The sequence below is a fragment of the Kogia breviceps genome, chromosome 12, assembly GCF_026419965.1.
Source record: "Kogia breviceps isolate mKogBre1 chromosome 12, mKogBre1 haplotype 1, whole genome shotgun sequence".
Taxonomy (NCBI): Eukaryota; Metazoa; Chordata; class Mammalia; order Artiodactyla; family Physeteridae; genus Kogia; species Kogia breviceps.
Window position 1 is genome coordinate 45,110,413 of NC_081321.1, and position 24,915 is coordinate 45,135,327.

The 24,915-nt window shown below is 57.1% G+C and overlaps 3 protein-coding genes across 29 annotated transcripts; 2 read left to right on the plus strand and 1 right to left on the minus strand.

Annotated features, from left to right (window-relative positions):
• The first annotated feature begins 17 nt into the window (after positions 1-17).
• ARHGEF25 (Rho guanine nucleotide exchange factor 25) lies at positions 18-7,247 on the plus strand. 12 transcript variants are annotated; one of them, XM_067009633.1, is made up of 16 exons: positions 18-35; positions 629-743; positions 3,013-3,227; positions 3,364-3,459; positions 3,540-3,613; positions 3,784-3,850; positions 4,041-4,144; positions 4,334-4,403; positions 4,523-4,612; positions 4,710-4,802; positions 4,992-5,042; positions 5,216-5,293; positions 5,480-5,680; positions 5,834-6,014; positions 6,281-6,492; positions 6,783-6,979. In XM_067009633.1, the coding sequence occupies exons 2-16, from the start codon at positions 683-685 to the stop codon at positions 6,891-6,893; spliced, it is 1,704 nt and encodes a 567-aa protein (XP_066865734.1). In that variant the 5' UTR covers positions 18-35; positions 629-682; the 3' UTR covers positions 6,894-6,979. The 12 variants fall into 12 exon arrangements, with proteins under 12 accessions (XP_066865734.1, XP_058936728.1, XP_058936726.1 ...); XM_059080745.2 differs by lacking the exon at positions 18-35 and adding an exon at positions 130-338 and having other exon boundaries at positions 6,281-6,396; positions 6,783-7,247; XM_059080743.2 differs by lacking the exon at positions 18-35 and adding an exon at positions 133-338 and having other exon boundaries at positions 6,783-7,247.
• LOC131766442 (solute carrier family 26 member 10-like) lies at positions 7,222-16,183 on the plus strand. Of its 10 annotated transcripts, XM_067009631.1 has the most exons (21): positions 7,222-7,287; positions 8,688-8,801; positions 8,895-9,073; positions 9,226-9,457; positions 9,927-10,037; positions 10,601-10,758; positions 10,950-11,114; positions 11,376-11,528; positions 12,260-12,342; positions 12,492-12,639; positions 12,750-12,863; positions 13,837-13,914; positions 14,004-14,099; positions 14,511-14,617; positions 14,729-14,798; positions 14,871-14,987; positions 15,133-15,166; positions 15,246-15,328; positions 15,429-15,483; positions 15,602-15,767; positions 16,025-16,183. In XM_067009631.1, exons 5-20 carry the CDS (start codon positions 9,929-9,931, stop codon positions 15,721-15,723), a joined length of 1,692 nt encoding a protein of 563 aa, XP_066865732.1. In that variant the 5' UTR covers positions 7,222-7,287; positions 8,688-8,801; positions 8,895-9,073; positions 9,226-9,457; positions 9,927-9,928; the 3' UTR covers positions 15,724-15,767; positions 16,025-16,183. The 10 variants fall into 10 exon arrangements, with proteins under 10 accessions (XP_066865732.1, XP_058936723.2, XP_058936722.1 ...); XM_059080740.2 differs by lacking the exons at positions 7,222-7,287; positions 8,688-8,801 and having other exon boundaries at positions 9,034-9,457; XM_059080739.2 differs by lacking the exons at positions 7,222-7,287; positions 8,688-8,801 and having other exon boundaries at positions 9,034-9,457; positions 15,602-15,708.
• Positions 16,184-16,262: 79 nt separating this feature from the next.
• On the minus strand, positions 16,263-23,507 carry B4GALNT1 (beta-1,4-N-acetyl-galactosaminyltransferase 1). 7 transcript variants are annotated; one of them, XM_067009641.1, is made up of 12 exons: positions 23,036-23,507; positions 22,723-22,816; positions 21,911-22,129; positions 21,209-21,373; positions 20,965-21,071; positions 20,457-20,497; positions 20,150-20,330; positions 19,050-19,148; positions 18,710-18,900; positions 18,078-18,218; positions 17,588-17,828; positions 16,263-16,949 (listed from the first exon to the last, which is right to left on the minus strand). In XM_067009641.1, the coding sequence occupies exons 3-12, from the start codon at positions 22,126-22,128 to the stop codon at positions 16,732-16,734; spliced, it is 1,602 nt and encodes a 533-aa protein (XP_066865742.1). In that variant the 5' UTR covers position 22,129; positions 22,723-22,816; positions 23,036-23,507; the 3' UTR covers positions 16,263-16,731. The 7 variants fall into 7 exon arrangements, with proteins under 7 accessions (XP_066865742.1, XP_058936731.1, XP_058936732.1 ...); XM_059080748.2 differs by having other exon boundaries at positions 23,022-23,340; XM_059080749.2 differs by lacking the exon at positions 20,150-20,330 and having other exon boundaries at positions 20,376-20,497; positions 23,036-23,218.
• Between the last annotated feature and the right edge of the window lie 1,408 nt (positions 23,508-24,915).

A 24,915-nucleotide genomic window follows, 5' to 3' on the forward strand; every position in this document is an offset into this window, starting at 1 on the left:
ATCGTGCTTCGACAGCGGAGTCAGGATTAAGAGGGGTTTGTTTGTTGCTGAACTACGGTTGCAGAGAAAGGAACAACCCTACCCCTTTTGAAAAGTTTGGCTGGGGTGGGAGTGGGGGCGGAGCCGGGCAGGGGGCGGATTCCGCTGCGGCAACTCCCCGGACGCACGCTGGCCTCAGAGCCCCCCAGCTTCCGTGCCCCCTCGGCTCTCTGAAACTTGGAGGAGGGTAGGGGTCCAGCATGAAGCCCCCGGACCGCCCCGCCCCTGGCCGCACTGGCCGGATACTGGGGGTCATGGGGGGCATGCTGCGCGCATGCGCCCTACCCGGGCAGGAGGGGGTAAGAAAGGGGGACCACGGTGGGGTCGGGGGTCTTTAGGGGGCTTCAGGATGGCTGCACCCCACAACTCAATTTACCCGCAAACAAGAATTCTTCGGGGTAGTCGCAGGAATCCAAAAGTTCCATTAAGAGGATCATAGGCACGTTCTTGGGTAAACTGCTCCCTCCACCCCAGGCTTGGCGAAGACCCTTTTATAACAAAGTGGATTTTGACAGGAGGGAGAAGGGGAAGCGGGAGGTCTAGGCTGGGCGTGGAGGGCGGGTTTCTTACGATCACTCTGTCCCCGCAGCCCCCGAAGAGAAGCCCCCTAGGGCTGGGGGGGACCGAGCCAGAATCTAACTGTATGGAGGGGAATCAGAGAGGGGAGCGCGAACGCGAGGTCCCCGCCTGGGCTCCGCTGCCCGGTAAGAAGCTAGGGGTGGGGTGGGGCACAGTTTGCCATCCTGCGCAAAGTGGCGAATTAAAAAATATGCTGCTCGTATTTGTATAAAGGTTCGCATCTAATTTGCATGAGACCCATATAGACGCTGAGACCTCCACGCTTCCTCTCGCCCTCTAGCCTGCTGTGTGTCCCCCACCTCAGCGGGTCCCGAGCCCTCGCTGGCGTAGTGTCCCTGCGCCCCACCCCTGGCCCCTCGCCAGTCGAGTCTCCAGGACTTCTCCTTAATTGGTGATTAGCCTCAGCTGGAGTCCCGGGGCCTGGAGGAAAGAAGGGTCCGGCGAGAGGGCGTCACCCGGGCTGTGTTCCCCACAAAGAGCTTCTCATTCACGCACCCCCTACTGGGGGACCTTGTCCACCCCTGCGCGGCTAGAGACAGTCCCAACCCCAGGACCTCTTCGCACAGGCTAAGGCCCCATCCGCCGCGCCCTTCTCCTCCGCAGAGGCCGAGGGGCGACCCTAGCAGACCCCGCCGCCGGGCTTAACCCCCACCCCAGTGCTCCGCAGTCGGAGCCGGAGATGCGGGAGGGAGGGGGAACCCTGGCTAGAGAGGGAGGGGCGGAGGCGCTGGGGACTTGGAGTGGGAACAAGGTGGTGCCTGGGGGAGGAGGAATTGGGGCGGGAACCCCGCACTGGCTGAAGGGGGAAAGCGAGGGAGAAGGCGGAGCTGGGCCGCAGAGGCCCCTCCCCGAGGCGACCCGGCGGCGGGGCCTGTTATTCTGCTCGCCGCTCGGCGGGGACCCGCGCAGCGCCAGTGACTCGGGGAGTCGGCCCCCGCCTCCTCCCCTGCCCGGGCCTAGAACCACCCCCCAATCCGGGAGGCCGGAGACGGAGCTGGAGCGGCTGCCGCATCCCGGCCCAGCCTCCTCCACCATCCCTCCCCTTCCCGCTGGACATCTGGACCCTGGGCCCCGCACCGACTGGGTCCCGGAAACCCTCCCCGCCCAGCTCGGCGGCCCGGCCCCGCGCCGCCCTCTCTGCAGAGTCCCCAGCCCTTTTCCAGACCAGACTTCCGCCTACCCCTGGACACCCCCCTTCCATTCCCTCCCTCCCCCCCCTCCCCCAGCCTGGAGCGGGGTAGGAGGGAGGGGGGGTGTGCGCCCTGCGCCGTCCCCGTCCCCCGTGATTCCCCCTGCATGGCCCGCCCGGGTGGGGGTTGCGGGGGGGCCCGGGCGCCATGCGGGGGGAGCAAAAGGGGGGTCGCTGTGCCTGTCCCCGCGTGATCCGAAAAGTGCTGGCAAAATGCGGCTGCTGCTTCGCCCGGGGGGGACGTGGTGAGTGTAAGGTCGCGAGGGCCCAGTGTTGAGTGGGGGGCGGGCTGAGGATTCAGGACTTGTGTCTGTCCCGGCCCTAGGGATTTAGAGGCTGGAGACTATACCTGTGTTTTCCAGGAAAGTGACCTAATAGATGATCTCTAAGATCCCTTCTTGCCTTCAAATTTCTAACAGTTAAAAGTTAAGGAAATTGGGGAAGGGGCAGGGGACTTCTCTCAACTGGGTATGAGAAAAACCCATCCATAATCCCCTTATGCCTAGACCATATCTTCCCTCAAATCCTTTTGCTGAGAATCTACTTCAGCTCTGAAGAGGGACAGGGGGATGGAGGAATGAGGGATGAGGGGGGTCTACCAGGGGCTTTTTCCCAAATCACAGCTCCTCTGTCCCTGAGCCCAGGCCAAGGATAACATTGATGAGCTCTCCTCACTTGCCCCCTCTATTGGGTTTGTGCATGTGCTGGGAAGGTGGGCTGCAGAAGTCTTTTCTTTTTATAGTGACTACTGCACTTGGTGGAGGAGGGGTCTGGGGGTGGCAGATGGGCCCTTAAGCTCTTTTGCTCCACCCACCCCGCCCTCCTGCCCTTCTCAGAGAATGGTCTGTACCCATTGCAAGGGGGAGGGTTGTAGGAGAGCAGATGGCCACCACCAGCTTCCAGTGTCTTCCCAGATGGCTGCCCTCACCCCTATATTGGTGCCATGCTCAGATATGGGGGAACCCCCACATGTAACTGGGGGTTCCAGGCCTTGGGAGCCAGGTGTTTTCTGTCCTTCCTCCCAAGGGTGTCCTGGTGAAATTTTCTCTCCTGGCCAACTCCAATGAGGATGGCAAGAAAGTGAGCCCTGAGGGAGAGGGGCTGAGCATCACAGAGCAGAGACTCTGGGAGCTCCCTAGGGACCCTGAATCTGGAGCTGAAGCAAAATTTATCACCCCCTTTCTCCCCCTACCCCACTCCCTTAGAATCCTATTCCATTGCGGGCAGTGAGGGGAGTATCTCGGCTTCAGCTGCCTCGGGTCTGGCTGCTCCCTCTGGCCCCAGCTCTGGCCTCAGCTCTGACCCCTGTTCCCCGGGACCCCCAGGGCCAGTCAGTGGCCTGAGAAGATGGTTGGATCATTCTAAACATTGTCTCAGTGTGGAAACTGAGGCAGAAGGTGGCCAGGCTGGACCATATGAGGTGAGGAGGGAGCACCAGAGAAGCATGTAGGACATCCATGAAGGGTGCTGGGAGAGGGCAGGTTGAGGGGGCCACTGGTCACTGGGGAGAGACAGCTACTGTCCCTGACCTTTGACACTTGACCTCTGGCCCCCAGAACTGGATGCTGGAACCAGCTTTAGCCACAGGAGAGGAGCTGCCGGAACTGACCCTGCTGACCACATTGCTGGGGGGCCCTGGGGATAAGACGCAGGTATGAAGAAATGAGGCTGGCATGGCTCCCCTCACCCAAGAGGCATCCCTCTGCTTACTCTGGGATGTTCTTCCTTACAGCCACCTGAAGAGGAGACTTTGTCCCAAGCCCCTGAGAATGAACAGGACCAGAAGAAGGCTCTGGAAAGGAGCATGTAAGTGTCCACACACTCTCTATCCCTGACCCCTGCAGTTGCACAACTTCCAGAGGATTGTCTCTCACATTTTAGATTTGAGACTTGGAATTTCCCCTGAGGTTGGCTGTGGTAATGAAGGGGCTTCCAGTCCAGGAGGGAGGAAGTGGCTAAGCCTGTTCTCTTCCCAGGTACGTCCTGAGTGAACTGGTAGAGACAGAGAAAATGTACGTGGACGACTTGGGGCAGATTGTAGAGGTAGCTCCCTTGTCCCTTCCCAGCCCTGGCCCCGCCCTTTTCCTCTCCCCAAGGCTAATGTTAGGAGATGCCTTGTTGATCCTCTGTCCCACATTCCCAGTCTCCCCTACATCCTGGACTCCTTGGGGAGGGGAGGTTCCCACCAGGACTGGTTCCCACACACTCATGTTCCCACCCAACCTTCCCACAGGGTTATATGGCCACCATGGCTGCTCAGGGGGTACCCGAGAATCTTCGAGGTCGTGACAGGATTGTGTTTGGGAACATCCAGCAAATCTACGAGTGGCATCGAGAGTGAGTGATGGATCCCTGAGAGCGAGGGGAAGGGGCATATGTCTGATGGTCTCTGTATCCTACCCCCGGGCCCATTGTTACCTGAGGAATGTTTGGAGAGACTTCGTGGGGAACACTACCAGGGCAGACAGCTCTGAGTTGCTTGGAGTAGGAGTATTTGTCCAGCCTTTTCCCTCCCTACCCCTCCAGCTATTTCCTGCAGGAGTTACAGCGGTGTTTGAAGGATCCTGATTGGCTGGCTCAGCTATTCATCAAACATGTGAGGCTTGAGAGAGTGGGGTCCAGGAGGGGAGGGGCTTGGGAGTGGGTCAGGACTTTCTGGAGATGTGCCCTCTCTCCTCACTCACCCTAGTCTTTCTTGAATTTTACTCCTGTTAGGAGCGCCGCCTGCATATGTACGTGGTGTACTGTCAGAATAAGCCCAAGTCAGAGCATGTGGTATCAGAATTTGGGGACAGCTATTTTGAGGTCAGTGGCTGAGATACCTTGGGGAAAGGGGGACAGAATCATCAGCATGAGCAGGCTTTCCGGGCTGCAAAACCACCCCGTCTGTCCCTGTCCCCAGGAGCTCCGGCAGCAGCTGGGGCACCGCCTGCAGCTCAACGACCTCCTCATCAAACCAGTGCAGAGGATCATGAAATACCAGCTGCTGCTCAAGGTCAGGGCCACCTCTTCCCTGGGGGCACAACTGGTTGGGATGGCCCTTTCCTCACTCGTCTCCCCAGGGTTCCTAAGGCTCCCCACCCAGACTTCCAGGGAGGCCCTCACCTGTGTCCTCAGGGGAGGCTGTGAGGGCTTTTGAGGATGTTCTCCTAACCTCCCTGAGCATTTCTTCTCTGTGTCTTAGGATTTTCTCAAGTATTATAGTAGAGCTGGGATGGATACTGAAGAGCTGGAGGTGAGTACTCCCAGATCTCATAGGACACACCACACACACCTCATCTTCTTAGTCTCCCGGGTTCCTCCAGCTCCATGGGTGGTGAAGGGGAAGGCTGGTTGGCGATAGAAGCATGGTCTGAAGACGCCTCTTTCCCAGTGATGACAGTGCTCTTCTTTTCACTTGTGTCCCAGCAAGCTGTGGAGGTCATGTGCTTCGTACCCAAGCGCTGTAATGACATGATGACCCTGGGGAGACTGCGGGGGTTTGAGGTACAGGGATGGAGCAATGCTCTTCTGCCCCAGGCTGAGCACTCAGGAGATCCTTACAGGGAACTGTGCTCACCTGGGGCTGACAGGAGATGGTTGGTTGGGAGTGTCAGGGGAAGGAGGGAGGAGCGGAGAGTTGCCCCTTTTCTCTTATTGTTTTTCTCAAAGGCCACTCTCCTTTGGTTTCAGGGCAAATTGACTGCTCAGGGGAAGCTCTTGGGCCAGGACACGTTCTGGGTCACAGAGCCCGAGGCTGGGGGGCTGCTCTCTTCTCGGGGTCGAGAGAGACATGTCTTCCTCTTTGAGCAAATCATCATCTTCAGCGAGGCCCTGGGAGGAGGAGTGAGAGGTGGAACGCAGCCTGGATATGTGTACAAAAGCAGCATCAAGGTGGGGAGGGTGTCCCAAGGGAGAGGTCTGACTGGGATAGGGGAGGCCTCTGAGAGGATGGAGGCCCCTCAGATCCTCTTGGATTTGTTGGAGGGGACAGGAACCAGAGAGGGCCTGAAGAATTTGGGGGCTACCTCTTATTTGCCAATCCAGGTGAGCTGCCTGGGACTGGAGGGGAACCTCCAAGGTGACCCTTGCCGCTTTGCACTGACCTCCAGAGGGCCAGAGGGTGGGATCCAGCGCTATGTCCTGCAGACTGCAGACCCTGCGGTCAGTCAGGCCTGGATCAAGCAAGTGGCTCAGATCCTGGAAAGCCAGCGGGACTTTCTCAATGGTGAAGCTCTCACCCTCCCTCCCTGACATCCTCCCTTGGTCCTTGGATCTCCTGAATCCCTCACCGGCCAATCTCCAATCCCTGCCCTCACCCCACTTCTCCCCATCCCTCATCCTCACTTTTCCACTACTAGCTCAAGATTTAGTAACTCAGAATCCCCTAAAGCCTCAAGCGACTTACATTGGCCAACAGTCCTTGAGAGCAGAGCCCCTGGGAAAGGGCGTGTCTCTGCTGTAACCCTCCTTCTGTCCCTTTGTTTGCCCCAGCACTGCAGTCACCCATTGAGTACCAGAGACGGGAGAGCCAGACAAACAGCCTGGGACGGCCAGGAGGTCCTGGGGTGGGGAGCCCTGGGAGAATTCGGCCTGGAGATCGGGCCCAGGTCAGCACACACACACCCATCAATGGCTCTCTTCCCTCCCTACTGCTGTTTCCCAAAGGGCAGGTGGCCAGAGTCCCCCTGTCCCTGGACACACAGGTATGAGGAATGGAGTTCCCTGGTTGTAAGGGCAGAATGGGGAGGTCCTCTCTTGTTCCAGGATCCCCGATATCATTCCTTTCTTCCGGCACCTCCCTTTTGTCTGCCCCTTCCTACTTCCCATCTCTTGCCCTCCCCCACTCCAGTTTAACCCTGGGAGAAGCTGATGGTCTCAGATAATCTAAGACGTCTGGCAAGAGGGGGTGGCTTGACTAGGGACTTACAGTGACAAGAGGGGAGTGAGGGTGGATTCCTGAACTTTTTTGATCCTGACTTGAGTCTCTCTTCAGGCCTCCAGTGACATCCCCCAGGCTCCTCATGACTCTCCTCCAGTTCCACCAATTCCAAATGCCCCTCCCTGCCAAGCCAGACTTGCCAAGCTGGATGAAGATGAGCTGTAACTGGTGAAGGCCATGGGGGTGGTGCTGACTCAGCCACTCTGTTCCCCCAGGAGCTTCAGGGCAATCCTTCTGGCAGCGCCCCAGAATTCCTCCCTCTTGGTGTATCTGGAGGGTGGGCAAGGCTGGGAGTGTCAACTTGGAGGAGGGAACCTAGTCTCAGAAAGACTTCTTTCTGCCCAAGGAACACAGGTTCCTTCAGCTCCCACCCCTATGCATGCCTCACAGGTCCCCCCAAAAGGAGGAAATGTGGGTGGGTAGGAGGGCTGGGGCAAGGGCCAGACAGAAACTGTTGGTTTTGTTTTTGATTTTGTTTTTTCTGTTTTTTGAGAATAAAGGTTTTGTTATATCACTAAAGCTGCTGTCTTGGCAGAGGGAAGGGGAAGCTGAAGTAGGGGTAAGTGGGGTAAAGGGGTATGGAAGAGATCAGCTGGCCTCTCAAATCAGTCATTTGAGGAGGGGTCTGGTGAAAGGAGAAGGGTGCGGGATGTAAGATAAAAGATGTAATTATCTTTGTCCCTCACCTGCGGTTGCAGCATCTCTCAGTCTAGACCTGGAGCTTAGGGCTACTGGAAAACCCTAGAACCTTGACGTATCCTCCCCTTTACCCAGTCCCTCTTTCCCTCCCCTCTGGTGTCTGTTCTAGACCCCCACTGGAAAGACCGCTGTGGGGTGACTTCCCACCATTTCCCCCAACACCCAGATTCTAAAGCACCGAATGCCCGATGTACCTTTCTTTCTGGGGCCACCATGTTCAGCTGAGGGAACATGGGGAGGTGGAGAGGATGCTGGGGGCTGTGGCCCCTTCTGGCTCTGGGTATCCTTATTTTTGCTGTCTGGGAGGCTGTAAGGCGTATCCATACTGAGCAGGAAGGGGTTCTTCTTCAAGCCACAGACCCAAGAGTGGAGAGCCCAAAGGGGTCTTCACCCCTCCCAACTTCTGGGACAGCCCCAGGGACAGAGAGCCAAATGTGCAGAGATCCATGTCCAGATGCCCTGTCCTGGGTCCTTGGGCATCGGTGTGTCCACTGTGTCTATCCGTCCCCTGGGCCCAGTCACGTGTACTTGAGCTTCCTCAGCAGACAATAGACTGCTGGGGTGGGAGGGTAAGGAGGAGCTGGAGTCTCCCTGTGGGCCTGAGGTCTCTCTGGCCACAATGGGGGGAGGGACCTCTAAGGTGGAGGGGACAGGACGTACAACCCAGATAAGACTTCTGGGGAACAATAGGAGGAATTGAAGAGGGGAGACCCACCCTCACTGTACCCCACCCCCAGGGCTTTGGGGTCAGGGACTGGGGAGGGGTGCTAAGGATTCATACGAATGGAGGAGGGGATGGGGCAAATAGCAGAATTCTGGAGCTCAGAACCTTTGTATCTCTTTAGGGACCACAGGGGTACATGAGGTGGGTGGGTGACCCTTTTGTACTTAATTTAACCACATATGTGTTGTTGAGTGCCTACTTTGTGAATAGCACTGGAATGTAATAAACAGTGCTTCAGTGTTTTTGGCTTCTGAGAAATAAAATCAAAGTTTCCTGTCTGTTCAGTGTTCCCCCTGAGGCCCTGAACTGGGAATTTAGGCCCAGCCACTCCCAGCAAAGGTGTGTGTGTGGCAGGGCGGTTCTCTATCCATCCATATCCAATAGCAGCTGCTTCCCATCTAGATAGTTTGTGGAACAGCTGAGAGGCCAATGGAGCCCCTCACACTTTCTGGGGACAAGCTGCGCCCCATGAGGATTTGGGGCTGGGGGGGAAAGGGAGGTTGGAACGCCGCTGAACTTTCTTGTGGGCAATGCAGCAGCCCTGGGAATGACCAGTAACCCTAGAGGAGTCAGCGTCTGTCTTCACCCAAGGTGCAGGATGCGGAAAGGAACCAGGAGCGAGAAGGCGGGAGTCAAAAGACCTAGGAGCGGTAAATAGTGGGTGTCGGGTGATGGGGCGCGTTTGTCTTTTGCCCTACCTCTCTGGCTCCTATGCCTTTCCACAGCCATCCCTCCCCCCACAGCAGGCTGCAGAGCGAGCGATCCGGCCAAGGATGTCCGAGGAAACGCCTAACGTAGAGACACCCCCTCCCCAAGGCGCAGCCGGCTCCTGACAGTAGAAGGTCCCCAAGAGAGGGCGCCCTCCAGGACGGGATTGGACCCTGCTTCGCGGAGGCGGGACTCGGGGCCCGCGGGCGGAGGGGTATTTAAGACTGGGCGGAGTTGGAGGTGGCCGAGGGCAAAATGAGTGGGCTACCCGGTGCCAGCACCTGCCCAGGTCCGGGAGAGGCCTCCGACCTTAAGTCCCCGCTGGGCGCCAAGTTCAGGGAACCTCTTACTGAGGCCCGGTTTCAGCAGCTCTTCGGGGACGCAGAGCAGGAGCCCGAGCTACTCGCGGAGCCCCGCTGGTCGCGGCTGCGCCGCCTTTGGAGGGGGCCGGCCCGCGCCTGTTCCGGACCGGGGCCGTGGCCCCTGCTGCGGGCGCGGCTGCCCCCGCTGCGTTGGCTGCCCCACTACCGCTGGCGGGCCTGGCTGCTCGGGGATGCGGTGGCCGGAGTGACCGTGGGCGTCGTGCACGTGCCCCAGGGTGAGCGGCGCCAGCAGCAGCCTGTCAGGGGCCCAAGCTCTAGAGGGCTTCGGGTTAGCACGGGGCCTGGGAACCGGGAGCGAAGTGGTGGGTTAGTGTGGCTTGAGGGCTCGGCGACAGGGACCTGAGGCCAACTTCTGGGTAAGGACAGTGGAGCTCCATCAGAGCCCCACCCCCAGCTCCCCTCATCTGTGCAATTCTGCGCGAAGTCTTGGACACGGTCCGGCTCAGGGAACTGGAGAGAGGCCGGACGCCTTCCCCCCAGGACGCGGCCGACACAGATCTCTGACCTTGTCCGCCCCACGACCTCCCATCGAGGCCCGTTAACCCCTCAGTTCCCTCATGTGGTGTGATTTAGAGTCCCCGGGCCAGCCTCCAAGAGTGCGGGAAGGGAAGAGCAGTGCTGGAGGCTGGGCATCCTGCCCCCTAACCCACACATCGGAGACCTTTCCTTCCACTACTCCCCCAGGCATGGCTTTTGCCCTCCTGACCTCTGTGCCCCCAGTGTTCGGACTCTACACTTCTTTCTTTCCCGTCCTCATCTACACCTTGTTGGGTACTGGGAGACACCTGTCCACCGGTGAGTGACCCAGTGACTCCTCTCCTTCTCTGTGGGGTGGAAGGGACAGGGGTTTGAGGCTTCCGTTCTCGTAAGCTCCCTCGCCCTCATTCCCGCCTTCACGCCCCCCACCTTCCCTTCGGCCTCTGCCGCTACACTGCCGTGAACCTCCGACCTAGGCAGTGCTCGCTGCGGGTGCTGAGTGGGTGCAAAGAGGCGGGCGTTTACTCAGACTTTTCCTCTCCATGAAATTTGGTTAAAATGAACGTCTCTACGACTTGGAAGAGGGGAGAGGAGATACGCTGTCGCCCAAAGGAGCAGGCAGTCCCCAGGGCGTCTGCAGGAGGGGGCAGTGACGCAGTTGGGAGCAGTTTTTTCCTGGCGGGTGCTCCCTCCTTTCCTCCCTCACCGCTGGTTCCGGGCTGCTGCACCGGCCCTTGGCCCCAGAGTCTTCACCTGAGCAGCAAGCCTTCTAGGAGAGGGCGCCTGACGGCAGCATCCTGGGCGGAGAGCGCGAAGCCTGGGCTGTCACCGCGCCCCAGGTGGCACAGCTGGTGATCTCTGCGTTTGTCCCCCGGCCCTAGGAACTTTCGCGGTACTCAGCCTTATGACGGGCTCGGCCGTGGAGCGGCTGGTGCCGGAACCCCTCGAGGGGAACCTGAGCGGCATCGAGAGGGAACAGCTGGATGCTCAGCGGGTTGGTGCGGCTGCGGCCGTGGCCTTCGGGAGCGGGGCACTGATGGTGAGGGAGGACCTTGGGGGAGGACCCTGAGGGAATCCACGCTGGGGGCCTGGGGAATTGGGCCAGGGGAGAGGGAGGGACAAGTCTCCAGCACCGGTCTAGGCGGGAGAGGTGCGCGGACAAGCTGGTGCCCTGCGCCGGGGCTGGTCTGCTCCTTCTCCAGTGGTGATGGCGCATCTTCTCCCCTGCAGCTGGGAATGTTCGCGCTGCAGCTCGGCGTCCTGGCCACCTTTTTGTCGGAGCCTGTAGTCAAGGCGCTGACCAGTGGGGCCGCCCTGCACGTGCTCGTGTCCCAACTGCCTAGCCTTTTGGGGTTGCCCCTCCCGCGTCAGATCGGCTGTTTCGCTCTCTTCAAGGTGAGGGTGGGAGAAGCGCGAAGAGGCTTCTAGCAGTCCCGGGAAGAGGGAAACCCGTAAAGAAAGGAAGGGGGGCGAGTGGAGGGATAGTGTGTGGGCACGGGCGGAGAAAAAGCTCAGAGCTACGTGGCTGAATGAGGGTCGCTGAGGAGGTGGAAGCCCTGATGGGAGCCAGGGGAGGCCTCGCCTCAGTCTGGCGGGTCCGCTCCGGGGGCAGTCGACCCTGGCCCCAGGCCCTCTGTTCACCGCCCCTGCCCGTAGACGCTGGCCGCCGTGCTGGCGGCGCTGCCGCGGAGCAGTCCCGCCGAACTGACCGTCTCGGCACTCAGCCTGGCGCTGCTCGTGCCCGTCAAGGAATTGAACGTGAGGTTCCGAGACAGGCTACCCACCCCGATCCCAGGGGAAATCGTCATGGTGAGGATGGGGTCCCAGCCCCGTGCACCGCACAGACCCTGCCCGTCCTGTAGGAACTGGCCGCTGCCGCCCCCTCGTGGAGTGCAGAGAGGTCACAGATGAGAGGTCCTGCTTACACGTGTACTTTTCCAGGCCTCTTCCCAAAACACTTTGACCCTCGGGAATCCCCCACCCAAACGTCCCCCCTTCTCTCAAAAAGTCGGCTGTAGGCCTCTTAGAAAACCTTCTTCCTCCTTACAGCGCCCCCTTGCTGTGTCGCTCGCCACGGCACCTCCACTCCCGTCTCTCCCCTCACTGGTCCTGCACCGTAACTCACGGTCTATCCTCCTTCCCGCGTCCACCTACATTTCTCTCTCTCCCCAACTAAACCGGCTCTCCTCGTCTCCACAGATACCCCATATATCCCTTGATATAACCCACCTTCCCTGCTTAGAATGGCTCGATTGTACCTCTTGATATCCACCAGCCCTCATGGCAGCCCCCTCTTACTTCCTCCTGTCCATCTCTCTCCATAGCTCCAGGCATACATCATTCTTCTTTCCCATCCCCCCCACCCTCCTTCACTCTAAACCAGTTGTTAGGCACTCATCCCCCAAACATCGCAGCTACCCCAGTTGCTGGGCTCCTGCAACCACCTAATCCTACGTTGCAATCCTCTCTCATATTGAGCTCCTTCTAGCGTCTGCCAGGGGCCTATCTCCTCCCATGCTCTTATTTGCTCTCTTTCCCAGGTGCTTCTGGCCTCCGTGCTCTGCTTCACCTCTTCCCTGGACACAAGATACAACGTCCAGATAGTTGGATTGCTGCCCGGAGGGTAAGAGAGGATGAAAAGGCACCGGTTTTCTTTTCTCACAGCTCTCCCACCCAACACCTTCCCCTGTCCTGCCCTATGCTATTTCCTCTCTCTTGCTCGTATCCTTGTTATACCCCATCCATCCTCACCATGGATTCCTCTCTCTCTAGATTTCCCCAGCCTCTCCTCCCCAGCCTGGCTGAGCTGCCCAGGATTCTGGCCGACTCGTTGCCCATGGCACTGGTTACCTTTGCAGTGTCTGCCTCCCTGGCCTCCATCTATGCAGACAAGTACAGCTACACTATTGATTCCAACCAGGTGTGACTTTGAGTGAGGACCCCAGCCTCATTCAGGAGACAGCCCCCTAATGTGATTCCCCCCTCCCAGCCATGCCTTTGTCTCCTCTTCATCTCACTGCATCCCTCCAGGAGCTCTTTGCACATGGTGTCTCCAACCTCATCTCCTCCCTCTTCTCTTGCTTTCCCAACTCGGCCACATTGGCCACAACCAGCCTACTAGTGGATGCTGGTGGGAACACACAGGTAAGAGCACGTCCTTGGGTGAGGAGAAGGGGGGGAGGGGCATCCAGGGTGGGTGGTGGTGGAACAAGTGGAAGATTGGCAGGTCCCCAGTTGGCAGCTCTATAGAGAAGGATGGAATTCTGTGAGGGAAGGTGAGTGAGGAGATGGGATTACCTGGGTAGGAGGTATAGAAGAGAAGAAAGGTCCATTAAGACCTTTGTAGACTCTAAGCACTGAAAAAGTTTATGGAGCCCTATATGCAGTTCAAAATAAGAACAATACTAATCTGGAAAAGCAATTTAAGAAACGAAATTCTGGTGTTTTTCCTTGTGAGGACATTTTCTTTTAAAAAGAAATATCACATATCAAAGTCTCTCCCTAATATTTTTGGTTTCCTGTACTTTGTTGGTGCCCTAAGCATGTGATTAGCCTGCTTTTAGGGTCATCCAACAGTGGCTTTTAAGATAAAGGTAGGCTGGTGGGGGAGGGATGAATTGGGAGATTGGGATTGACATACACACACTGCTATACATAAAAATAGATAGCTAATAAGGATCTACTGTATAGCACAGGGAACTCTACTCAATACTCTGTAATGACTATGGGAAAAGAATCCAAAAAAGAATGAATATATGTATATGTATGACTGATTCACTTTGCTGTACAGCAGAAACTAACACAACATTGTAAATCAACTGTGCTCCAATAAAACTAAAACAAAAGATGGAGGTGGGCTACAAAAATAGGGATGTTGAACTGCATCTTGGGGCGGACCAGCAAATGACAGGCGTTTAATTGGGGGAGGGGAAAGGTAGGTGTGAGCAGCAGAATATCAAGAAGGGGGTTGAGGAGTGAGGAATGTCAGTGTGGAAGGGGATTTGGGAGGAGGGAGACTTCCAAGGAGGATGAGGCAGAGTAGGCAGGGAGACCAACTCTCACGCGGGGGTGGGTGAGGTTCCCTCCCTTCTTTGCTTCCGTCCCTCCTTCCCGCTAGCTGGCAGGCCTCTTCTCCTGTATGGTTGTCCTGTCTGTCCTGCTGTGGCTGGGGCCCTTCTTCTACTATCTGCCCAAGGTAAGCAGCAGAGGAGGTGGAGGGGTGGCTGGGAGGGGTGGCGACGTCCCTGCACACTGGGGTGGTCAGCTTACCTCCTCTGCCCCAAGGCGGTCTTGGCCTGCATCAACATCTCCAGCATGCGTCAGATGTTCTTCCAGATGCGAGAACTTCCACAACTATGGCGCATCAGCCGCGTGGACTTTGTGAGAAATGGCAGCATCATCCTCGGATGCCCCCTCCCATTTACCAGCGTCCCCAGCCTCTGCCCTTGATCGAAGCTAACTGTCCCAGTCCTAAGTTCTGCAACCCACCCACTCCCAACATGTATACCTCCTAATCCCTTTACTCAGAGACAAGGTGAAGGGTGGAGCTTGAACCTCTTCAGACCTGAGTATTTGTAACTCCCCAGATGGTTCAAGGTCTGGGGTCATTACACTTGGTGTGTATCCCCTGTTAGGTCCATCCCATTCCTTCCTTCTGTCATTGTTTCTCCTTTCTCCCGGGCCATCCCTCCCCATCACTTGCCCCGGCAGTCACTGCCCCTGGACCCCTTTCCCTGGCAGTGATGGCCTGGCATTTCTTTGGGTCATTTCGCTCCCATCCGTGTCCTGCAGGCTGTGTGGATGGTCACATGGGTGGCTGTCGTGACCCTGAGTGTGGACCTGGGCCTGGCTGTAGGTGTGGTCTTCTCCATGATGACTGTGGTCTGCCGCACCCAGAGGTGGGAGTAGAGATGGGGGAAGTCCAGATGAGAGGAGGGAAGAGAAGAGAGTGCTTGGGGTGACTCTCCAGCCAGGTCAGGCTGAGAATCTGACCCCAGCTTCCTGCCCAGGGTACAGTGCCTGGCACTCGGACTGGCTGAGGGGACAGAGCTCTACAGGCCACTCAGAGAGAGTCACAAGGTGGGTGGGCTACAGCCAAAGAAGGAAGGGAAGATTAGACTCGGATGTTTCACTGACCCTCTGACCCCTTAGCTCCTCCAGGTCCCAGGGCTCTGCATCCTGAGCTATCCAACACCGCTCTACTTTGGGACCCGTGGGCAGTTTCGCCGCATCCTGGAGTGGCATCTGGGGCTTGGAGAAGGAGGCAAGGTAAGGGACTTGGTCAAAGGGGAGTGTGGCTTCTTTGGGGATGGGAGACAGGTGGGTGTTCTGAGGGGGTCATTGTGCTCAAGGGGGTGCATGTTCGTGCTTGTGTCTCAGCACAGAAAGGGTGACTACCCTTTTCTACTCACAGGAGGCTCCAAAGACAGATGGCCCACCTGATGCAGGTGAGATGGGATGACAATGAGGGAGATTTGGGCACGACCCATGGAGGCATCTGGGTACTCCTGCCTTCTGCCATCCTAGTTGCTGAGCCTGTCAGAGTGGTAGTCCTAGACTGCAGTGGTGTCACCTTTGCAGATGCTGCAGGGGCCAGAGAAGTGGTTCAGGTGAGGGAGAGGGTAGGTTAAGGAGAAAGTCCCCTTGCCCCACGAATACTCTCTGATATGGGATTTAACCCCCTGCCCTCCCCCCCCCCGCCCCACGTAGCTAGCCAGCCGATGCCAAGATGCTGGGATCCACCTTCTCCTGGCTCAGTGTAATGGTGAGATGTGGAGGGATGAAGGGATCTGGAGACTGGGGAGTGACTGGACGCTTGCGGGGAAGGAAGAGGACACGGTGTACTTGTAGGACCTGAGAGCCTGACCCCCTTCTCCACACAGCCTCCGTGCTGGGGACACTGACCCAGGCAGGACTCCTGGATAGAGTGACCCCAGAACAGCTGTTTGTGAGTGTCCAGGATGCAGCTGCATATGCCCTGGAGAGACTGGTGAGGCGGCAGTAGCAACGGGAGTGGAAGCCAGGAGGTGCTGGGCTATGGCAAAGGAGGTGTGAGTCAGTGGCTGAAGATCCAGGCCGAGGGATCTGTGAAGGGGGCTGAGGAGGGAGATGAAGGAAAGGGGTGGGGTTGAAGTGATTAGTCTATATAAGACTCAACCAGGGAGACTGGGCCCAGCTGTGGGTGAAGAACTGAGGAACTAAGGTTCCAAAGCAGGCGGTAAACCCCTGAGAGGACTGCCAAATCTTGGGTGAGGGAGGGGGGGGGGCACCTAATCTACTTCTGACATGTCCCTTCCCTTTTCCAGGAGCTCACTGGTCCAAAGACTTGCACAGTGTGGGTCTGACCCGGTCACGTGGAGTGTGGAGGGTCCCAACAGCATGTGTGTGAGGAGAGCCAGGGTCCCTGAGCCCCCTTACTTAATGTAACTAATAAAACGAAGCTGAGAGCCTCTGAGGTTCATGAAGTGAGTCTGGGTGTCCGCACATAGACCCTTGGTGCCCCGTTCCTCCGTGCGCACAGCATTGCAGAGACACAACTGAAAATGGCTTTCACCTGTATGTTCACTGGTCCCCACAACCAGCTCCCATCACCAGTTCTCTCCATGGGGTGGGGCTGCAGTCGCTGCACAGAGTCTTGGATCCAGGGACGCGAGGGAGGCCCAGCCCTGGGAATATATACTGGGGGCTTCCCCACCCCCTTGGTCCCAAGGAGATGAGAGGAGAGTGTTTCCGCTTTAGGTTTTTAGAGTCCCCGTGGGCTCTTTGGCACTTGGAAAGCAACCCCCAACTTCCTGCCCTATGGGAAGGGGGTGGGGGGAGGACTTGGCACTGGCTGTGGGATGAGTTATGGCTCCATCATGCCCCCGGGCACTCGCAGAAAGGAGGAATGTCACCAGGACAAGCCCCTATTTGGGATCAAGTTCTGAAGGAGATTGGGGACAGTCAGTGGAGTGGTCACTGGCTGGTGGGGTTTGCTAGATATTCCTGACAGTTGGAAGGCCCCGAGTGGCCGTCACTCTGAGGTCATGCACTGGAGCCGGTGTTTGAAGAAGAGCAGGCGGTGTTTGGCCACCTGACTTTCATCCAGTGATCCCGGGTAACGGTACCGAGCATAAGTCTCTGCCCTAGCATCCTTTGATGTCCAAGGCAACTTCAACTTGGATGCATGATCCACAACAACGTCTGAGCAGGAGCCCACCCGAAGAGAACCAAGTCCATCCAGGAAGAATTCTGGGGGTGGAGGAAAGGCGAGTACACAATGAAGGGTCTTGAGGATACAGAGGCCCCACCGTTAAAGGAGAACTGAGATTTGGGATATGCTGGGTGCATATGCAAAGACCCCATTTCTAAGGACCTTGGGCATGTAAATCAACCCTTTTGAGTCTTAGTTTTACTCTTTTATAAAATGGAGTCAGTGTCCTTACCTTGTGCTTTGAAAACGGATCCTCCGCCCCACCCCCCAGCCCCGCCCTGCCCCGCCCCGCCCCGCCCCCAACACACACACGCGGAGGTTCAATAAATGCCGAATGGGCTGCTCGGAGGTGGTCTGAACCAGGGGATACGGCTGGGAGCGAGATAAAGGTGCAGGTGACAGTGGTGAGGAAGTTCAAGACGGACCCAGCAGTTGGACTGGCTGTGGAGGTTTAAGTGATGCTCGGGGCTGGGAGGGTGGAAGCTCTCTCTCTTGCCCGGGCACAGGTCTTTGTAAATCTTCGTAGAACTGTTCTAGGGGCCCCGGTAGCAGCCGTGGGCTCCGCGGGGGTGGTCGGGGAGTAGTACCCAGGGCCCTTGGCGCCTTACTGCACAGAGCCCAGCCCAGCGCCCCGCGGGGTCCCTGCCGAGCCCGGCCAGGAGGGGGCGCCACTCACCCAGGTGCGCCACGCGGCTGAGGCGCGGGTCAAAGCCGACTTCGCGCACCTTGTCAGTGCGCGCCAGGAAGAAGTTGACCACGCCGTCGGTGACCACGCACCCTGGGAAGCCGACGAGCTCGTGGTGGAAGCCGCGCTTCTGCCGGAGGCAGTTCCCGCGGCCTGGCGCGCCGGGCTCCACGCTCAGCAGCTGCCGGTAGGTGGTGGCGAAGCCGGAGATCTCGCGCACCGCGCCCCCCACCTGCCGGGGTGGGAGGACGGCTGCAGGCTGGGCGCGGACCGGAAGGGGATCCTCTCTCCCCCAGGGCGGCTCTTCTGCCCTGTCCTTTCCCGCTTCTCCCCTGCAGGACCCAGATAGTGCCCCAGGCTCCGCTTCGTCGTCCCCTCCCGTCCCAGGGCTGGCTGCCCTCAGTCGGGTCTACCGGCCGGCCGTGACCTTAGTCTGCCGAAGGCCCTCCTCCCACCCTACATCTCAAGGCCCCTCCCCTACCAGGTCCAGCGGCGTTCGCTCCAGCACGTCCACAAGCCTCTCCAGTCGTGTCCGCGCCGTGAAGACGAAGTCGTCGTCCACCCACAGCACGTACTTGGTGGTTACTTGAGATACGGCCAGGTTCCGGCCTGCGAACCAGCCCTGGAGGAGGGTAAGTACGGTTGGCGATGCTGTCGAGATAGCACGTAGCCCTCTGCCACCTTTCCTCCTCACTCCTGACCCCTCTCAACAGCCTATGCCCCTCTCCACAGTCTATGCCCCTGTCCAAACTTTCGAGTGCTTACGAGTGGCCGGGAGCTAGGTAAAAAATGCATTTCCCACTTGTGCGAGGCGCTGAGTCAGGTTCTGGGGCAGGGTATTGGAATGCATTTAATCTCATGCGCTCATTCATTCATCAACTATGTATTGAGCCCCCCACTAGATGCTAAGCACCATTCTAAGAATGCAGCTCTAGTGAGACACACGGTTCCTGCTCCCGTGGAGTTTACATTCCAGAAATCCTCATGCTTAACAGGCGCCTCGGTGATTCTGAGGCAGGTAATCCTGGAATCACTATTCTGGAGACTGCAGACTGAGGGTGCGCCCCCTCCCGGTGCCCTGTAGCGCACAGTTCGGCCTCTCTGGCTGCGCACCTTGCCAAAAGGCATGAGATAGTGCTCGATGTGGGGACCTCTAATGCTCTCTGGCTTGTCGCTGTCGTCGGCGATTACCACTGTGACTGTCGGGTAGAAGCGGCGGATGCTGGCGATGAGTGCTCGTAGCCGATTGTAACGAAGGAAGGTCTTAGTGGCAATGGTGACCAGAGCGCTGATGTTGTACTGGGCTGGGAGTGAGGGGCAGGGTTAGGTGCAGAGGAGAGTAGAGAGTGAGGAGCAGGAAGACATCTCCCAGGGATGTCTCCCAACTTGTCGCCCTCTCCCAACTTGCTCCCCATCAGGGCTGGATCTATGTCCCTGAGCACACCAGTCTCACCTCCCAGGGGTAGAGACCCAGGTGGGTACAGCTGAGGGCTGGGTGGGTGTCTTATGCGTATGGTGAAGGCAACTTCGTGTCCCTCGGTGGAGAACCGGACTGGGAAGAAAGGACATGAGATGTGGCCCCTAGGGCTCGGACAACATTGTCTTTTCAGTAAATCAATATTTAAGCACCTACTCTGTGTAGCACTTTTCTAGGCCTTGTTAGACAAGAATGCAAGGTTCTTATCCCCATGGAACTTACCTTTTAATGGATGGGAGAAAGATGCTAAAAGAGTTCATTAAAAGCTAACCTTTATTAAGCATTTACTATGTGCCAGGCACTTTTAAAATTACCTTAAATATTTGAACTCATTTAATCCTCACAGTAGCCCTATTAAGTAGATTCCTACTACAGAAAGGAAGGCACAGAGAAGTTAACATGTCCATAATTACCCAACTATTAAGCAACAAAGCTGGGATAGGAACCTAGTCAGTCTGGTTCCAGGCTAACTAGGTAAGAAAATTCAGATACAGATAAGTATTGAATAGAAAATAAGACAAGTAACGTGATAGTGAAGAGGAGCCATTTGAGCTGAGATCCAAATGATAGGAAGGAGCCAGCTATGCAAAAATCTGCGGGAAGAGCATTCTAGGCGGAGGGAACAGCAAGTGCAAAGGCTCCAAAGTGGGAGTAGGTTTGGTATAGAAGCCTTGGAGAGAAGCAGGAGGGCTGTGTTATATACCCCTTTTGATAGAGGAGAAATGGGGGCTCCAGGAGATAAAGCCCTTTGCCCTCTAGTAAGTGGTAGGCTGGGAATAGAGCTTGAGTCTTCTGGCTCCTGGGGCAGGTCACTTCCTGGGGCCCCCATGGTTGGCCTGAAGGGGGGACACACCCAAGGCTCGGGTTTCCCTCTGGCCAGCTCCAGCCCCAGATGAACAAAGGCCCCTTCTCTCCCTCCCTGGCCCTGCTGGCCCAGCTGAAATGCCCATTGTGTGGTTGGGCAGAGCTGGCCATCGCCTGAGTGTCTCCCACACCCTCTGCCACTTGCTTGCTCCTGCCTTTCTGGGTTCCCTGTGTTCACCCAGCCTGTTACTACCTCCACCTGGGCCTCGCACCTATGTCTGCTGTGTTTGCCTGGTAGCTTCGGCTGCTATAAGTGACCAGTTGCAGCTGCCGATTGAGTTGGTCCAGCCCTGGGCTGGCGAGGGTGAGATCTGGCTGCCCCTCTCCAGTGAGAGTCACTCCAGTCACTTCCCCTGCCACGTCCCAGGCACCCAAGGAGGCAGTCAGGTTCACCTGGGAGAGGGGATTGGAGAGTGCAGGGTGAGGCCCCAGACCCACCTCTTGCCTCCCTGTTTCCTCCATCCCTCCTTTGGCAGCCTTGTGGCCACCTGGCCTCCTCGCCCTCCTGTTTCTTCTCACCTGGTAAACCTCCTGACCAGAAGTGGCCTGCAGGCTCAGTCCTGGGAGGAAGGAGAGGGGATCAAAATCACAGACAATCTGGAATTCCTCATTTTCTCTTCCCTCTTTCACCACACACAGCACAGAATTTCTCATGCATCCCTCTTGTTGAGGCCACAGCAGGGCACATTGTGGGGCATAACCTAGAGTAACTGATTTTTCACTCCTTCCCATCAAAGCAGTAGCTCTTCTGGGGCCGGCCCTACCTGTCCACCTAACTTCGGCCAGTCAGCAAGAATAGACCCTTCTCCCCAAACCTCTCCAGTCACTGTCTTCTACAATTCCTGACAATCTTAGAGTCCCTTCTGTCCCCATCTCCCACCTCATGAGCCCTCCCTGACCTCAAGTCTCCCTTTCATTAGAAGTCCCCCACCTCCCATTCCAATCTTCCCTCTTTCTTCCTCACCCAACCTGGGCTCTGCCACCCCCCACCATGGCTTAGGTCATCCCCTAGTACCGTTCTCCCCACCTGGCACCAAGATGCTCCTGAGGGGCTGGACCTCCACACCCTGCAGGGGGTACTGTAGTGGGGAGTTGGCAGGGGCTATGAGCAGCTGGTCAGCAGCAGACTGGCTCCTGGCAGTGAAGGAGGGGGAGGACAGAGGAGCAGTCACAGGGAGATGGGCTCTCCCTCCTGCCACACCCACCCTCCAGGCTTCCCCACCGCTCTCCCCCTACAGAGTCATGCCCTCCTTTCCCCCTGGCACTGGTACCTTGAAAGGAAGGCCTGGAACTCCTGCTCCCTCAAGGCAGACGCAGCCCTCAGCTCCTCAGGGTCAAAGGCCTTGGTGAAGTCAATGGCTTGGACCTGCCTCTGGAAGGGGAGGTGAAGGCTCCCCCCACTGGATTCACAACTGCAGTTTTTTCTGGACAGCAGCCTGGAGCCGGGAAGAAGGGTCCTCAGAGCCCAGCCATGCAGCTCACTCATCCCACAGGACATTTACACAGGACCTACATCTCGGCCTTTCAACCCTGTCCATCCAAAATCTGTCCCCTTAAACACTGCTCTTCAGATAGTCCCCAGGAGGAGGAACCACCAAAGGGATGACCCAGCCCCTAAATCTGGATTTTACAGAGGTGTAGAATAGGGCCAATTGCTAGGTGTTCAGAGTTACCTACACACCATTAGGACCCCACCTGGACTCTCCTTTCACAGGGAATCACCAGGACTCAGAAAGTCAGGGCCCTCCCCTGACTGCACACCCTCCCTTCCCCATACCGTGAGGAGGTTCTTGGAAGACAGATTTGTCCCTCCGCCAGCACGAGATTCAGTAGCCCCCTCCACCTCCCACTTCACCCTTCTGCAACCAGTCGGGGGAAACCCAGGCATCAGAGCTCAGCCGTGGAGGAAACAAAAGCTTCCCACGCCACCCCCCAGCGAGTGCCATGCCGGTACCACGACTGCTTGCACTCACCCCACCACTTGCTCCTTGATCCTGACTGGGATGTGTGCGTACCGGGACTCGGGGGCAAGACCTGGCAATTCTGGCCTGGGGTTGCCCTGCGGGGGCGTCCACAGCGCAAGAGGTGCCTGGAGGCCCGGTGCGACCCGGGTGCTCGCGTACAGGAGCCCCAGCGAGGCGCAGGCGAGCAGCAGGACCAGCACACAGAGGGCCCGGCGGCCCAGCCGCATCCTGGGTGGGCGGTAGGGGTGGGAGAGTGAGAAAGGTGGGGAGCCAAGGCGTGGGTTGGGGCCCCCGCGCTTCCGGAGGCTCCTGCTGGCCACCCGGGGCTCTCCACATCTCGCGCGCCGGGTTTTGCGTAGGGAATCGGTACCCCTGTCCCCCTCCCCTCACTCCCCGGGCCTCGGGTCTCCCGGCCTCCTTTCTTCTCTCCCTCTCCCGCATCTCGCTTTCCTCTCACGCCCGAGGCCGGGCATCTTGAAGCAAGAGAACGTTGGAGGTAGTGGTTTCGATGCGGCGGCTCATAAGTAGAAGAGCACCATTTTATTAGAATAGCGGATGTTCCCGAGCCCGCCACCTCCCCTGGCCCGCGCATCCCCCAACCCCTCAGTCTGAGCATCACCTGGCCCCGGCTGGGCTGCAAGAGGGCAGCGCCACACCTTGCCTGTCATGAAAAATGCAGAATCACGCCCGCGCTGCTGGGTGGCCCCGGCGGAGGTGACCCCGTGAGTGGCCTCGGGAAGCTGTGCGGGGGGACAAGGTGGACCGGCGTGCGCGCCTCCTCCCGCCTCCGGCTCGGCCCCTCATCCCGCCCGGCCACTGACCTGTCTAACGCTCCGAGGCCGCCGCAAGATTTCGGTCCGGGCTGCGCCAGGCTCTCAGCTCCGGCCTGGGGGTCCTCATGGGGCTGGAGGCGGCCTGGTGGGGGAGTCTGGTGTGAGGCTGAGAGTGAGGGGGATCCTCCTGCCTCCCGAGCGCGCCCGACCCCTCCCGCCTTTGGACTCTCCGGGCTTTGTAGACCAAGGCGCTGGGGTGGTTCTGGGCGTTTCCTGCGAGGGTGGGGATCGGAGTCGAGAAACGGCCGCACCCCAGTCCTAGAAACAAATCCGGGGCTCCCCGGTACCCTGTTCCACTTGCCGGGCCGGGAGAGGTCGGGCCGCCGCCCGGCTCTTCAGTTCGCGGTGCCGCGCGGCTCAGCTCCCGGGCTGGTTGCGGCGGAGGATCCGGCTACGCGCGGGGAAGGCGAGCGCTGGGGCGCCTTCTGGTGGGCTCCGAGGACATTGCGGGGGCGCGAAGCCCGCGCCGAGCGCAGGTCCTTCTCTCCACGCCCCCCTCCCCCTCCAGCCCTTCGCCTCCGAACCCCCGCCTGCCCCCGATCCTAGTCATTCTCTTCCCTATGCGTTCGGAGCCGCCCTCTCGTCTAGACTGTAGGCAAGGACAGGCGACAAGGGCTTCGGAAAGAGTTGGGGTGGAGACGCCCTGTAACCTCATTTCAAGGAAGATTTGGGTACTTAGGGTGAGATAAAGGAAGACAGACAAGACTCTGGAAAATAAAAAAAATGCCTGGCTAAGAAAGACAGGTTCACAGCCTCCCTCCCATCCTCGCCTCCCCCGCCCCCCAACCCCCAAGCCCCAACCCCAGTTATCTAACGAACACTCAGTGATGTACCAAACACTCAGCAATTCAAGGGCCTGCTTCTTCTGACTGCTCCTTGTTGCAGGTTTGCGGGAGGAAAGAAACCCCAAACAGTGGCTAGATTGATTGTAGTTCTGCGTGCAAGATGCAGACCTGTAGACTCCCTTCTTTGTAGCTGGATTCTTGACGCTGCCCTAAGTTCCGTGGTTCCACGGTTCTAATAAAAGATGTCACGATTTAATAGGGAAAAAAGATATAATAAGAAATGTAAAAATGAAAATGTGGGGACGGGGAGAGGGAAGGGTGGATTATTGGATGAATTGTGTACAAAGAAATGACTAATCAGCTGGGGGAAAAGTGCGATTCTCACCCTCACACCAAAATAAATTCCAGATCTATCAAGTATTTTAGTATTAAAAGTGAAACCACAAACAGCAGTAAAATAATTCATGGAGTTTGTTTTGTTTTTTATAGTCTTGGAGTGGGGAAAAGATATATAAAAATATGAAAAATATTTAATATCAAGATATATAAAAAACTCGAGTGAAAAAATTTCTATAAACAAACTTGAGAGAGAAATGACAAACTGTGAAAAAGTATTTGCAACATGTAAGACAGATAAAGGTCTGCTTTTCTTAAGAGCTCTAAAACATCAGTAAGAAAAAATGGGGACTTCCCTGGCTATCCAGTGGTTGAGACTTCACCTTCCAGTGCAGGGGTGCAGGTTCAATCCCTAGTCAGGGAGCTAAGATCCCACATGCCTTGGGGCAAAAAACCAAAACATAAAACAGAAGCAGTATTGTAACACATTCAATCAAGACTTTAAAAATGGTCCACATCAAAAAAATAAAGAAAGAAAAGAAAAAATGATCAACTACCACCAAATGAACAAAAATTGTGATTAGGCACTTGACAGAAAAAGTGAAAATGGCTTTTCAAATATATGAAATTATACTTGACCTTATTCATAATAAATAAAATGCAAATTAGAATAACAATGAAATGGTTTTTGATTGCCAAGTTAGTAAAGGTCAAAGAGCTTGCTAACACATTGAGTGGTCAAGTATTTGGAGAAATAGTCATTACCATACATTGTTGTGAGTGTAAACTGACACAACTTAGAGCAATTGGCCAATCTATTAACACTTAAAATATTAATCATTTAAATTTTAAATATTAGTAAGTTAAAATTTTAAAGATGGGGCTTCCCTGGTGGCTCAGTGGTTGAGAATCTGCCTGCCAATGCAGGGGACACAGGTTCGAGCCCTGGTCTGGAAAGATCCCACATGCCGCGGAGCAACTGGGCCCGTGAGCCACAATTACTGAGCCTGCGCATCTGGAGCCTGTGCTCCACAACAAGAGAGGCCGCCATAGTGAGCGG